The sequence below is a fragment of the Panicum hallii genome, chromosome 2 (assembly GCF_002211085.1).
Source record: "Panicum hallii strain FIL2 chromosome 2, PHallii_v3.1, whole genome shotgun sequence".
NCBI classification, from domain to species: Eukaryota; Viridiplantae; Streptophyta; class Magnoliopsida; order Poales; family Poaceae; genus Panicum; species Panicum hallii.
In genome coordinates, this window is record NC_038043.1 from 8,233,961 (window position 1) to 8,248,726 (window position 14,766).

A 14,766-nucleotide genomic window follows, 5' to 3' on the forward strand; every position below is an offset into this window, starting at 1 on the left:
CTCCTCCCTCTTTCCGCGGGCCTCCTCGCCTCGGGGGTTACGACCACCAGCTCATCCCTCCCTCCCCCTCCCCCTCCCCCTGCTCGTTAATCACCCCACTAACCACGCAATTAATCCTCTCCCGGAACTCCCCACCATTCCCCAGCCACAAACCGCGAGCGCGAGCGCAGACCCCCGTCCTCTTCTTCTTCGCCAAGACTCCTCGCGCCCGCCCCGGATCTCGGGGCCGGTCGCCGCCTCATGAGGTAGGGGAAGCCGAGGCGCGCCGGGCGGAGCGGTGAGGTCAGGCGGCGGCGGCGGCGGGGGGACAGGATGGGGCTGATCTCCGGGATGGTGATGGGGGTGGTGGTCGGCGTGGCCATCATGGCCGGCTGGAGCCGCGTCATGCTCCGGCGCAGCAGGAAGCGCATCGCCAAGGTGGGTTCGCTCGCGTGAGGGGAATGCCTCGTCGGTTTCTCGCTCGCTCGCTGCGCCGGAGTTGGATTTGGCCAGGACTGCTTGCGTGTGACAGTGTGAGGCTTGGTTTCCGCGGGTTTCTGATGAGCCTTGCTGTCTGGGTCTCTCTTACTTGCTGCAGACCGCGGATATCAAGGTGCTCGGGTCTCTCGGCAGGGACGACCTCAGGAAGCTGTGCGGCGACAACTTCCCCGAGTGGATATCCTTCCCGCAGTTTGAGCAGGTTAGAGGCACTCCTGCCACCAAAATGCCCGTGCCCCTTGAACCGGGCCATTCTGGTGTGGTCACTTCTGGGTTCACAGGGTTTAAATCGTAGTGATTTTCCTTCTATTTTTCTGGGAGGAAGTAAGTTGCCTGTACTTGTTAGAAGGAATAGCTTAACAAAAGTCTGTTGGTTTGCCTGTTTCGAAACTACATGTGGGTGTGGGCAGAAGCTAACTAGGTGGACCAATGTAAGTCTGGCTCAGTCCTGTTGCCCAATGAAACAAAAATGCTAAGCATATATGATATTGATCGTGTGGATTGCGAGATAGCTGAGCTCTTGGTTTGTAGTTGACCCAGTCACAGGTGATGTTGGTTTAGGGAGGGCTTGTCGTGGGTGTGATTGATGTTTTGGGGTCGCAATATTTGGACCAGCCAGCCGGCCACTAGGGTAGGTTTTAGCTTCTCGGTGCTATGCATGGCTACTGTCAATTTGATGCACAACCACTGTAGGTTCAGATAGCATTAATCATGAAACAGGGAGTCAAAGTACCCTAGGTTGAATCTAATTGCATAAGACTAACGCTAACTTCTATCCACCAAGGCGTACGGAAAATACAACGAAGTGCATGGTTGATTGATATGAAACTTGTGCACCATCCATTATGATAAAATATATTAGGTAAAATTACGGTAGGGTCATTGAACAATCTGATATGCTACATGTTCTATGAACATTATTTAGATTGAAAGAAAATAATTGCACCATCCAAACTTTATGTCTCTCTAAACCATTTGCTCCGAATACTGTTGCAACATCTGATAGAAGTTCTTTGCGTATGTGTACTTGACTGATAGAAGCTCTTTGAATTTCTGTTAACCATAATTCTTTACTGATAATGTAAGCACCGAATCATGAGTGTGGAACTGCTACATTAGGTAGGTATGCATTGACAAAAAACAGGCGTGTGATTTGTATCGTAGTGGCTGTTTTGTTGGCCATGATTGAGAGCAACAGAGGGGCAGAGTGTGAGGAGCCATTTGAATTGTCTTTGATTCAAACGAACATGTTGATGCCCATTGAAGCTGAGAGCTAACATGTAATCAACCGGGCAAGAAACATGTTAGAACACAACTAAAATTCTGGATAGCAAGCAGGTACCGTTCATTTGAAGTGAAAACAACCCGGGTTCATGAGTAGAACATGTTTAATCACCTTAGGCTGCGAAATTGAAATTTAATTTCACCACAAGCTTCACATGAAACAAGCAAATTACAATCAGATTTCAAATTTGATTTGAATTCAATCATCAAACATGACAACAGGCCTATTTGGTTGGCTCCTAGGCAGAGCTGCCCGGCTCAGCCAGCATTTCCAAGCGTCCGATTTCGTTCACCTGCGGCTGGGATCGCTGCTCAGCCAGTTAGCTGCCTGCCAGAGCTCGATCCAAACACACTCAACATGTGGTGCTACAAAGATGAAGAAGCTTTTGCTCATGAGCATGAAGTCTGAGATGTGACAGAGTGACTAGAGGAATTGATGCCCGGTCCATATGCGTCCACTGCTTCAGGTTAGGGATGTGGGATGCTCAGCTTCTGGATGTAGATTGTCAATGAAATGGATGGAGTAGTGGCTGAGGAGAAGCTTGGAACCCCTTGTTCCACTGCTTAGTGAATCGATCAAAAGACATTGATCTTGTACATTCAGCGGCCATGTCTGCTTGATGTTTCCCTTAGATAAATGAGTGCTTAATTCACAAAAGGGTGCCAGTAGTTCCCTGTCTTCATAGGGAAGTTCTGAACACAAGGTTTGGTCGTTAATTATTAGCAACTGAAACATTTTGTAGTGATCCAACACAGAAGGGTGTTTTCTACAAAGTGAGGGAAGTGGAAGGGTGTAATATTTTATTCCCCAGCTCTTACTTCATTATGGGACTACAGAAGTAACAACTGTTGAATTTGTATATTTAGATATTTTGTTACTTTTATTTCCTCGCACTGTTATGTTATGATGATTGGTTTGACTATGTCGACTGTTATGATATCATGGTAGTTCATAGAGTTTGTACTATTAGTTATTTCCCTTTCCTACAGAATATTCTGTACATACAATATTGGGATCCTGACATTTGAACATTATCTTATTAGTTCATTTCTTTGCAAGAAGCCAGGAAGCTGTTCATGGTCATCTGTACCTCATCTGATCTGCAAAATTAATATTTAGTTGTTTGCTACAGGTGAAATGGCTGAACAAGCATCTAAGCAAGCTTTGGCCATTTGTTTCAGAAGTAAGTTTAAAGGTTTTTTTGGGTCTTAATCTTAGTTATAGTTCTGCAAAATCATTTGCTTATTGTAAATCCTTTCTAGTAATGATAATCCATATACTATTCCATTATAGTGATTTTCATTCCTTGTATGATGTTTCGTCTTACTGTTGATTTGCTAACTTGTGTGTCTAATTGTATTCCTTATTATTTTTTGTTTTGTTGATGATGTTATTGTTCTGCCTACCTGACCTCTTGAATCTGTTGTCACTGTATTGAGCACAATAGAATTTTCTGAGCATTATAAATAACTAGGTTTTGGGCATTTGGAGTCTCCACTTTGTTTCTATCAAGTGTCCACAGCTTAGGCTAGTATAACCTTCAAATTGGACTTGAGTTTAATCATAAGGACAATTGAATGATCATGTACATGGCATTTTCTATGCAATTAATTGCTCTTTGGGTAAGGCCACAGGGTTGATTGGGTTAGAATTTGATTCAAACTTATCCATCCGATTCCTAGTATTCTAGATTCACTGAAAAATAAGAATATGAGACATGTTAAGTGGTCCTGCATTTATAAAATTTCGAATCGGTACCTTATGAGTACGGTTTCAGTCAGGGATGTATAGAGTAAGCCATTTGGTTATCCATCTTTGTCAGCTAAGACATGGCTAGCTGTTTGTTTTACTGCATTCTTGTGCCCTAAGACATTGTCTAGCAATACCAATTTCATAGAGCTTGCTTATCCATCTTTGTTAGCTTAGACATGCCTACCTGTCTGTTTTGCTGCATTCTTATGGCCTAAGACATATTGTCTAGCAATATTGATGTTCATAAGCCCCATGTGCTGAACTTACTTGAAATTTGGTTTTAGGCTGCAACAGCAGTGGTTAAGGAGTCCGTTGAACCACTGCTAGATGATTACCGGCCACCAGGAATAAAATCTCTGAAGTTCAGCAAATTTTCTCTTGGGACCGTGTCACCAAAAATAGAAGGTTTTCCTAGTTTATATGTTTGATATTCAATTTTATTTATCTCATATTTATCTTCTTTGGTGCATACATTTCTCACCATTGAAAATTTCCCACAATATTTTTTTCCAATATGCAAAAGGAAAAAAATAGTTCATTTCAGTCCTATCGTGAAGACAACTCTCAATTTTATCGGGATAATAGAAGCAACATATCCTTAAATAACTTGGTGGTTCGTATGTATATGTTAAAATACAGTAAATCTTTGAATCAGCACCTTAACAGAAAGAGTTTCCAGGAAGGTGGTTTCTAAAACGTCTATGAGACTGATCACGCCTGGTCATTTGCAGGTCCAAGCGCATATCATTAATATTCCTCCTCCTGTCGCTTCTTTCTATATGATAAAAGTGTTTATACACAACATTGATATTCTGCCTGTAAATCTTTGGAAATCAGGCATGCTTCTTTTTTATCATAATTGACATTACCTCCTATGGAAGATTATTGGCTGAAATCACTCAGACTTAATGAAAAATTATTTCCTAGAGATTAACAGTGACAAATACATGTCAACTAGTTGGGTTTCCAGCATTTATACTTGATGTAATCCTCATTCCTGAAGTCAACTGTGTAGGGTATAGAACTTCCTTGTTTAAATGAGTTTGTGATTTGATATTAGTAATGCCATTCAAACCTAAATTGTGTTTATCATGTATATCATCTTGAAGCTTGCTGCAGGACTTCATAAAGATGACTTAAAAGTATGTTGTGTTTTGTTTGTTTGTTGTGATTTCTGTAGGTATTCGTATTCAAAATCTTCAGCCAGGCCAAATCATAATGGATATAGATTTCCGTTGGGGTGGTGATCCAAGCATAATCCTAGCTGTTGATGCTGTTGTTGCATCACTACCTATTCAGGTTTCATCTTTTTGATCTTCACCACATGATGATATATGGAGACAACTTTTCTTGATTAGAATTACTTATATTTTACCAACCAACTTGCAGCTCAAGGATCTTCAGATCTACACTGTCATACGTGTCGTTTTCCAACTGTCAGAAGAGATTCCTTGCATATCTGCTGTTGTTGTGGCTCTCCTTGCTGATGCAAGTTCTACTAACCAATATCGGTTACTACTTACTTTTTATCTGATGTTTTAGATTTTCAGTACATCGACCACATTTCCTTATTAAATCTACATCTTTCGCAACATTTGAACTATAGTGCCCACCTTTCCGCAACAGTTAAGCTTTTGAATGGACTGGATGGTGCATGAAACTCAATATGCCTTGAAAGTCCAAGGTCCTGAATTTGAGACTTTGCAAACAAACTTTGAAGGGAAAAAATGTGGCACACTTTTAATCCATGTTTGTGTTGAAGTTAATTGCCCACTTTTCCTGAATAGCTTTAGCTATTGCATGAAATTCAACATTACATCATTAATTTTTTTCTATCCCCTAAACTATACAATAATCTGAGTGGCTGATGAACAACTATATTAAATCTTGTAAAAAGCATATATTAAAAGAAGTGGGGAAAATTAGGAAAATGTAGTCGTTTGCTTTCAGAAATTGTATAAAATCAGTTAAAAGAGAGTACTTTCACGCTCCTGAAACTTCAATGAGAAAAGAGAATGGAGGAACCACTATTGTTTGGTGAATAATGATGCTATGAGCATCTTTTTAATCATGATGATAACATGAATTCTCATTTGGGAACATTTATTCATGATATCTGGCATCTTGTTCATGCGATTTGTTTTTACATTTTTTTCCTGCACATTTTGAATCCAAAATTTGATCTGGAGGTTGACTGACAAGGACATTGTGTGAATGAGGACATAAAATGGGACAAAAATTGACAATGCCACATGGATTTATTTCAATATTGAACAAGAAATCTTAACTGATTCTTGCTTTTCCCATGTGTTTCTTTTAATTGGGTTCTTTGTGCTTCAGCCAGAGCCAAAAATTCAGTACACCCTGAAGGCCATTGGAGGAAGCCTAACCGCAGTTCCTGGACTTTCTGACATGATTGATGTATGATGACTAGACAATATTTTGAACATTCTAGTCCTACCAACTACCGAATATAAATGTAACCATGATTCCTCTACCTTTGATTAGGATACTGTGAACTCAATTGTTTCTGATATGCTCCAGTGGCCACACAGGCTAGTTGTTCCACTTGGTGTTAATGTTGATACAAGGTGAGTTTCTTCAACCTATTATTTTTGCTCTTCTTTTTCTTTACCATCTTAGAATGCGCACTGCAGTTATTAAATAAAAAATGAGCTCAACAAAGATTCAGCTGAGTTTTGCTGACTATTTATGGAAATTCCATCATGATAGATGAAAATATGAGTACAGTACTACTCAATTATGTTGATTGAGATAATGGAAATTTGAAAGAGCAGTGCATTGGGTTGCGTCGTCCAACGCTGCTCATCCAACGAATTGGCGTCATCATTTTTTTACATTGTAGGCCCAGGCAAAGAGCACGAAACTGTAGTCTTAAACTGGTCAGACAGTTGGGTTGGACATGTAGTCTAGTCATTCTCAACTTGAAAATGGCACTGCAATGTTGCAGACAGTAGGCATGCTGATTACAGAATGCAGTTTCGAGATGGATGCATACTATTCCCTGGTTTTACAGCGTCATATGCAGGTGGCCATAATGAACCGTTAGGTTGCAATGGTATATTTAGAATAGGCTTGTTTACTTTTGAAAGAATATGATTAAGCTAGTTTGATTAAATTAGCTCTTATCCTTTTTTTCCTGAAAGAAACAACTCTACCTTTTTTGAAGGATCTAAGAAACACTCGATGTATTAATCTAGCAAGGTTCCAACAGTAGAAGATAAAATTTAAAGGGGAAGGATTTCTAATCAAATCACACAGCTAGTATGAAGGATTTGTTTATGATCATCTCACTGCCTGAATGAGCCAATCTGTATGACACTGTTCAGCTGTAATATGCTGTCATGTAGAAAAGAATTTGTCATGCACCATTGTCCTAGAGTTTCCAAAATTTTTCTTGACATCATGTTAGCAAAGAGATCCGCTGCAGTCAATCCTCAACTAGACCTTAAGACTGCAATTGCAGCTAGATACTAATTATTATGGTAACCAATCATGTATATTTTGATTTATGAACCATTTTAAGTATTTCTTGCTAGCTTAGAAGGAAACGCTAATGATAATTATAATTTCTTTCTGCCTAGCTGGAAATGGTTTCTTTATCAGATCCCCTTTGATGTTGGTTGACTTGTACTGCCTGTTCTTTCTCTTCAGTGACCTGGAGCTTAAACCTCAGGGAAAACTTTCTGTTACTGTGGTAAAAGCAACTTCTTTGAAAAACAAGGAGTTGATTGGTAAATCAGATCCTTATGTGAGACTGTATGTGCGACCAATGTTTAAAGTCAAAACAAAAATCATAGATGACAACCTGAATCCAGAATGGAATGAAACATTTGAGCTGATTGTCGAAGACAAAGAAACCCAATCTGTCATTTTTGAGGTAATTCTATATTTCTATATTATGTTCAAATGTATCCCATTTTCTTGTGTCATTTACGTTTTAGGCTTCAGAAAACACTAAGAAGTAAGGATTATATGAATAAAAAAGGCACTAATGAACAGTCCATGATAACATTATCTAGCTCATCTTTTATCCTGGAAATGAAGCCTCTAGCGTATTGGTCATTTGATGAAGTCTTGTGGATGGCTGATAAACTTTGCATGGAGCAAACAGTTTTCATTTCTAAACTTATTCTCTGTGGAGGCTTAATAGAAATGGCTTCGATCACTGGGGAAAAAAAAGAGACTAGACAACCTTTTCAAAGTGCCTGGCTTCATAATTATGCTTTTCATATTGTTAACACTTGTAATCCAATCTTCTGAATTTTGTTCGATGTTATGGAGTTAAATATGTTCATGGTGGATTTCACAGGTTTACGATGAAGACAAACTTCAGCAAGACAAAAGACTTGGTGTGGCTAAACTAGCAGTGAACAGTCTTGAACCTGAGATCACCCGTGAAGTCACTCTGAAGCTGCTGCATTCAGTAGATCCACTTAAAAATAGGGATACCAAGGATAGAGGCACATTGCATCTTAAGGTTAGTGCGGGTTTTATATATTCTTTTACATCTTTGACCTTAAAATATCTATTTCGTGCAAGCTAAAGATCCTACAGGATCTGTGAACAAGAAATGCATTTGTGCTACATAGACACGCCCTTTTCTGTTTGCCCATCAACATTACCAATCCAGCTTAGTATTTCTCAGTCTATTAGTACATCCTGTCACATACTCACATATGGTTTGGAAAAATCCATATGATACACACCAACCAAGCCTCCCAGGGCCTTCAGATTGCGAGCAAACCATCCAGATGTGCGCTGGCAGCCCACATTTCAGATACTACTTTGGATCACCAGCTAAAATACCCTGGGCCTGACTTGCTCTACTCCCTCATCCTAACTTCTGACTTGCTGGCAAAGGCTGCTGCAAGAGTCCTGCTACCCCTCCTATCTGCATTATGCCACCACCTCTGCACTCCCCCTCGCAATAATGATGGTGACAGATGGCTTGATCTGTGCCTTGATGGCTGAACGGCACCAGCATCAGCCAACGGCAACAGGCAGCTGCATGCTCACCCCTGACCACAATCCTGATGATGTTTCTTTGCCAAATATGTAAATAACATTTTAGATCACATGCTACTGCATATATATAGCTACATCATCTTGTTTTTACTCCTATGTTAGGAGTTACTCTATGTATAGATCAACCATATTTCAACCTGTAAAATTTGGGCTCCATCTAGCCATCTGGTAGCTATTCACACAAAACTAATACAAGAAGATGAACTGAAAATGAATTGCACATGAATCCTAAAGTATTAGCCATTACTCTGCCATTATAAACTGTTTCTCCATTTGTCTGTAGAAGTTCTTGGTTTATCTATTTACCTAGGTTTGGTGAGGAACAGGCTTCCAAATTTTGAGTCTCCGGATTAACAGGCGTTCGAAATCTAGATGGTTGCATCTGCATAGTGGCAACATTGGTAGTTGGCCCGAAATGTGTACAATTTAATATGATGGTGCTGATATATTGTTTCAACCCTTCAGGTCATGTATCATCCGTTTACAAAAGAAGAGCAATTTGAAGCCCTAGAGGCGGAAAAGCAAGCCATAGAGGAGAGGAAGCGTCTGAAGGAGGCTGGGATAATTGGTAGCACAATGGATGCAGTTGGTGGCGCTGCATCACTAGTTGGTTCTGGTGTTGGACTTGTGGGCACTGGCATTGGTGCTGGTGCGGGGCTTGTTGGCTCTGGTATTGGTGCTGGCGTCGGGCTTGTTGGTTCTGGTTTTGGCGCAGTCGGCAGTGGCCTTGGTAAAGCCGGGAAGTTCATGGGCAAGACTGTGGCAGGGCCTTTCAGCATGTCCCGCAAGAACGGCAGCAGCTCTACTGCTCCCCAGCCTGATCAACCTTCCAGGTAGTCTGATGTACAGTGAAAGACAATTCCCATTTGTGACAGGGTTCCCGTTCTACTTTCTGTAAACCTGCGAGGCTGCAATATCTGGGATTATACGGAGTTTTATGTTTGCATTTCAGCACACTGCCATCCGCGGTGCTGGTTATATGAAATATCTGCTGGTTTATTTTGTTCGTTGTAACGGTACTTTTATAGTAAAGATTACTGTAAATTAGATCGCTTTGACAGATTGATGTAACAACGCCGTCGTATTGAAGTTTACGGAAAGTCTATGACGTGCTAGTCTGATATTAATCCGTTCATGTTAATTGTTATTATCTCGTTGGTTTTCTTTGGTCTATTTATATTCGGGGTGAAACGATAATCAGTTTTGATTTTTTTTTCTATAATATAAACTTCTAAAGAATGAGAATGCGACACATCGCCTATAGTATTTGAAGGGGAACCAGCCATATTCAAATTTCCTTTTTGAAGCTAATATGCGTGAATCCGAGCTTGGCAACGCACACGAGAGCTACATTTCACAATTCTTTGTGTCAAAATTTAAAGGCATGATTTGGTCCTCCGTCTTGCTTTTGGGGTTGGTGCGGCCACGTGGAGAACCAAAATGACGTCACTAAAAAATATTTAATGCCTCTATTTTAAATATATGATATTGGTCCTTCACCCATTTTTTTTTTTGATAAAAAGTCGTTCACCTTGCTTTTGGAGTTGGTACGACCACGCACGTAAACCAGGAGAACCAAAACACGTAAGGAGGCGGTGGTGGGCCGTAGGCGCGTGCCACTACGCTGCAGCACAAAGTGATTGTGCAGGGTGTTTTACTTGTCCTGGTGTTGCAAAAATTCCCGTAACAGTAAGTATAATGCTGTTGATTAAAGAAAACGTTCATCAACCTGATGTGGCCCAGATTCGACACAGCCAGGGACTAACAAAAAACATCCCCCAAAAAGCCACGCAAATCGTGCAGGATCAACCAATACCAACACACCAAAATGAACTTGAGCCCCAATGAGCTCTCAAAGGAGAATAGAAACATTCTTTTACAGTTTTACTAAGGGCGAATGTATCATGCTCACTTGCCTATCAAAATCCAAAAAACGGTGAAAGGAGGTAAAGTACAACATTCAGAGGAAGCAACCAACCCAATATTCTGCAGGTCCCTTCAACAACATAATTTTGCTATACCCCTGATAAAACAAAAATCTATTCCAAACAAGGAGACTAAAATCACTAAATCACCCTATTTGTTAGCTATATGTGCATGCACCACATACTTCACTCTACTTCCCAATACATCAAGACAGAAGATCCATTTTACCGTACTGTCTGAAACCTGTTACTAGACAAATCATAGTAATAGTTCCGAACCACATTCCTGCATCCAAAATCTTGCTGCAGAAGATTCAGGGTTAGGTAATAACATAAGACAAGTCCCATACTGCCCATGACACATTCTCACATTGTATTCTTCATCACTTCAAGATGTGCACTCGATGTTTCAGTGACATATGTCTTGAGGGCTACATGCAAGTGAGCCATAGGTGCCAAATCCTGAATGACAGCTAGGGTGGCAAATCATAATTTTTCCCACAAATAAATGCTCTAGGGTTCAAGGATAGCATCTTCACTCTAATATCAGTAACCAGGACAAAATTGAAGTTTAGTGCAAACAAAACTAAATAAAACTAAATATTACATCATCCGATGCACTCTTTCAGCAGGGAAAAGAAACTACTCATACAATCCAACTTAATAGCAAATGTTAAAGTGCTACGGCATTTTCAGGGTAGTCAAGTAAGGTTGCACAATATAGACCTAAGCACATCTTTGCATTGGAGGTTAAAGAGGGTAAACCATCAAGGATTCTACTTCCTTGAATCAAAGGAGATGGGAAGCATCAGGTCAATAGGAGTAAAGGTAAACACTACTTGCACAATATGAGTACTACTCCCTCCGTTCCAAATTACAATTCGTTTTGGCTTTTTTAGATACATAATTATTGCTATGTATCTAGACATAGTGTACATCTAGGTGCATAGCAAAATATATGTATCTAGAAAAGCCAAAACGAATTGTAATTTAGGACGGAGGTAGTATTTCATAAAAAAAAAATGTTGAAAGAAGTAGCATGTAGCAAACGGAAAATATCTCCTAGCCCAAATATTGCTAGCAATAGTCTTTCACATAAAAATCCTCTACATCATACAATTAAAAAAAACCAGAGACACAAACATTGTTCACATTAATTTATACCATCTAAGTTAGAGACTTGTGCCGCTTCAACTTCTAAACATAAAGACACAGACAGATCTCCATGAATTTGAGAGCTGTATTATCTGATACAGGCATGTAAATTAATTCCACAGAACTGAGAATGGCTACAAGCTGTAAAACTTCTCCAGATTGGCACATACAGAATAGATATGTTCAGAAGGTCTCAAACTCAGGACAAGCATGTCATTTACCTGATTCTTACAAACTTGTTTGTGCCATGCTTAGCCTAAAAGGTCTCAAACTTCAAAACTATATGTTCAGAAGAACATGATCCAATACCCACAAAAATTATAGAAGTTTATCCTAGCTAGTAACATAATCACACAAATTTTGAGAAAACTATCCGATACTGACATCCCAAAGTGCACAAGACTCCCATAGACTAAAAGAGAAGGATGTATCATACCAACTTGACTATCAAAGAAAAGTAGAACTACAAATCTCCAACCAGATTAAACAAACGAAACGACTCAATTTGTCTTGGATTGCCCTGCAAGAAATAACAATGGAGAAACCAAACAATATGAAAATTACTTAGTTTTGCTACATCTACATATCCATTCAATGAAATGAGGAATCAAATCATAAATATTACAACTAAAATAAAGCCTCTGCATTAAGCACATACTGTTTGCACCATGGAATATTTCAACTTTCCAAATATTCCACCATGACCTCGGATCCATATTGTCATACAGTTGAAAATCTGCTTCGCCAATCACATCTTTATACAAGCTTTGTAACCAGATTTGAACACCTGAACTCTTGTAAAAAATTGCCCGAAAAGGCATTTCTTATCTATTGATGCTCATGGTGATTCCATAAGACTTCTCAACCATTTTTGACACTAAGAAATGGTCCTAGGCTCAACTATAGCCTCTTTATTCTAATAAGGAACCAAAGCAATCAAATAACCTCAACTTCACACACTCTTTCTGAAGAAATGCTACATGCCAACTAGCACTTGACAAGAACAATACACCGTAAATTAAACACAAAGTTCTATGCACATTTCACGTTGAGCAAGATGGCCATAAATAACAAAGCTTGCTTTTCACAACCTAAGATACCGTGTACAAAAATTCACAATTAGCTCCTTGTCCAAAAATGCCGGTAAATGCCTTTCGGCTTTCGCTATAGAAAACCTCCACATAACGCCACTAATTAAACAGATATTTAATGCAGTAAAATTCATGCCATCTAAATTAGAGACTGTTAGTGTACACTACAATTTGCAAAGTGAAGGATACAAACCGACTTCAATGAGTCGATATCTGAAGCTCAAGACAGGCATGACAGTTAAGTCAGTGAAACTGAGCATGGCTACAAACTATCCTAAAAGTTTCTGCAGATTGGCGCATAGAGATACAAGCAATAAATCAGGCCTAACTGCAGCTCTACAACCTACAAAGCAACAAACATAGCCTGCCTTTTTTCTTTACCTGATCGTTACAAACTTATTTGTGCCGTGCTTGGCCCAAAAGGTCTTCAAGTCAATTGGATTAGCAAGGTTGTAGCCTTCACCAACTAACTTCTCAAGCACCTTTTTGAATGCACCTTGGCTCATCTTCCTTCCAGCAATACGTGCGCCCCGCCGCTTTGTGTTCATTGGCAGTGGATATGTTGAGATAGAAGTTGTGCAGCACGCAGACTGCCAGCCACCTGCACCCCACCGGTAGCATTGCTGGGGAGCTCCAGTGCACGAGCACACCGGTGTTGGTATGTTTGAAAGGTCCAACTCAATCCCATTGATCACCATCCCCACAGTCTTCTTAGGTCCCCTCCCTCGGGGTGCATGACCATTGACTGCCCTATCCTCACGTGGAACAGCAACCTTCTTAGGCTTCTTAGGCTTCGGTGACTTAGGCTGCCTACCCTGCTGCCTCTTCTTCACAGGCGGCTCAGTCTTGACCAGGGATTGATCCTCAACCAGTGGAGGGGGCACGTCATCCTCCTTACATGGAGGAGGCTCCTGCAGTTGTGACTGAAGCTGTGGTTGCACTTGCATCATCTGGAGTGTGTGTGGTGCATCTGTCATCATCCCATAGCCAGTAGGTGGGTGATGCACAGCATGTCCGCCATGCCCAGGATGGCCAACATGTCCAGCTGGCCCGACAGGCCGAGCATGAAGGACCTTCTGCTCGCGGGGGTGTTGGTGGTGCGACGGGTGCAACCAAGCTTCGTTGCGTGAGAAGTCCATGTGAATAGACTGCGGCTCAGTGGGCATGCCGCCGGAGGTTCCGGCGCCACCAGAGTCGCGGGAATGGTGCGAGTGGAGCTGGTGCGGGGCATTGTGGTGCCCATGGTGATGCAAGAAGGCACCGGCTGGGAGCAGCGACTTTGTGTCCCTGTCGGCCGGCACGGACGACATGAGCTGCAGGCCGAGGCTGCCTTTCACTGTGTCGTAGAAGCCCCAGTTCCTAATGCCGAGGCTGCCGTCATCGTCCATCTCCGACTCTGAACGCGGACCAACCAAATCCACCTACAGAGACCGCAATCCGGAGAAGGAAAACCGAATCTCCCCGTGGTTCCGGTCAGCCCATCTCCCGCAATCGCCCTCCTCCAATCGCCAATCCCTACACACCCATTCCGCCAATCAGATAAAGCACCAAGGTTCCAACAGAAGCAGGACCTAGAAATCGAAAATTCCGGGGCATTCTAACCAACCAAACCCTAGGTACCAAATCGAAGCTAGTGGGTATCATAGACAGATAGTTGCAACCGGGTCAGATCCGGATACGAATCGCTCGCAGCTGGGTTCCGCGCAGCAGGAAGAGAAGGCGCGGGCGTACCTGGTGGACGCTCGTCGCCGGCGAAGAACCCGACGTGTAACCGGCGAAGGGCGCCGCCGCGCTCCCCAGTCGTCGCCGCCAACGAGAGACAGAGCCGGGGCACGGGACGTGAGGCGAACGGATCCCTCTGGCGTTTTTCCGAAACTACGTCGGCGGCGACCGGGCAGCGCCCACCGGATCGAACGCCCTCGTGTAGTGGTGGGCTTCATAGCTGCCGCCCAGATGTGCGGCCCAGTGCGCAACCCACGAGGTCGGCCCAATAGAGCCCCCACTGTGCGTCCGTTTCTTCAGGTCCGGCCCA

General features: G+C 41.8%; 2 protein-coding genes across 2 annotated transcripts; one reads left to right on the forward strand and one right to left on the reverse strand.

Moving 5' to 3' along the window:
* Positions 1-10: 10 nt before the first annotated feature.
* On the forward strand, positions 11-9,690 carry LOC112883036 (synaptotagmin-5). The gene is made up of 11 exons (XM_025948254.1): positions 11-417; positions 578-679; positions 2,895-2,945; positions 3,799-3,919; positions 4,695-4,813; positions 4,904-5,002; positions 5,855-5,935; positions 6,023-6,105; positions 7,190-7,415; positions 7,848-8,015; positions 9,029-9,690. Exons 1-11 carry the CDS (start codon positions 313-315, stop codon positions 9,398-9,400), a joined length of 1,527 nt encoding a protein of 508 aa, XP_025804039.1. The 5' UTR covers positions 11-312; the 3' UTR covers positions 9,401-9,690.
* A 3,158-nt stretch (positions 9,691-12,848) lies between these two features.
* Positions 12,849-14,625, reverse strand: LOC112881540 (protein Barley B recombinant-like). The gene is made up of 2 exons (XM_025946282.1): positions 14,466-14,625; positions 12,849-14,249 (listed from the first exon to the last, which is right to left on the reverse strand). Exon 2 carries the CDS (start codon positions 14,120-14,122, stop codon positions 13,112-13,114), a length of 1,011 nt encoding a protein of 336 aa, XP_025802067.1. The 5' UTR covers positions 14,123-14,249; positions 14,466-14,625; the 3' UTR covers positions 12,849-13,111.
* Between the last annotated feature and the right edge of the window lie 141 nt (positions 14,626-14,766).

Excerpts from the sequence above, each read along its gene's own strand:
- LOC112881540 (XM_025946282.1), bottom strand. The coding sequence starts at position 14,122 with ATGGACGATGACGGCAGCCTCGGCATTAGGAACTGGGGCTTCTACGAC.
- LOC112883036 (XM_025948254.1), top strand. The coding sequence starts at position 313 with ATGGGGCTGATCTCCGGGATGGTGATGGGGGTGGTGGTCGGCGTGGCC. Across the intron at positions 5,003-5,854 it reads TTGTGGCTCTCCTTGCTGAT|CCAGAGCCAAAAATTCAGTA; the intron begins GCAAGTTCTACT and ends TTTGTGCTTCAG. Across the intron at positions 6,106-7,189 it reads GGTGTTAATGTTGATACAAG|TGACCTGGAGCTTAAACCTC; the intron begins GTGAGTTTCTTC and ends CTTTCTCTTCAG.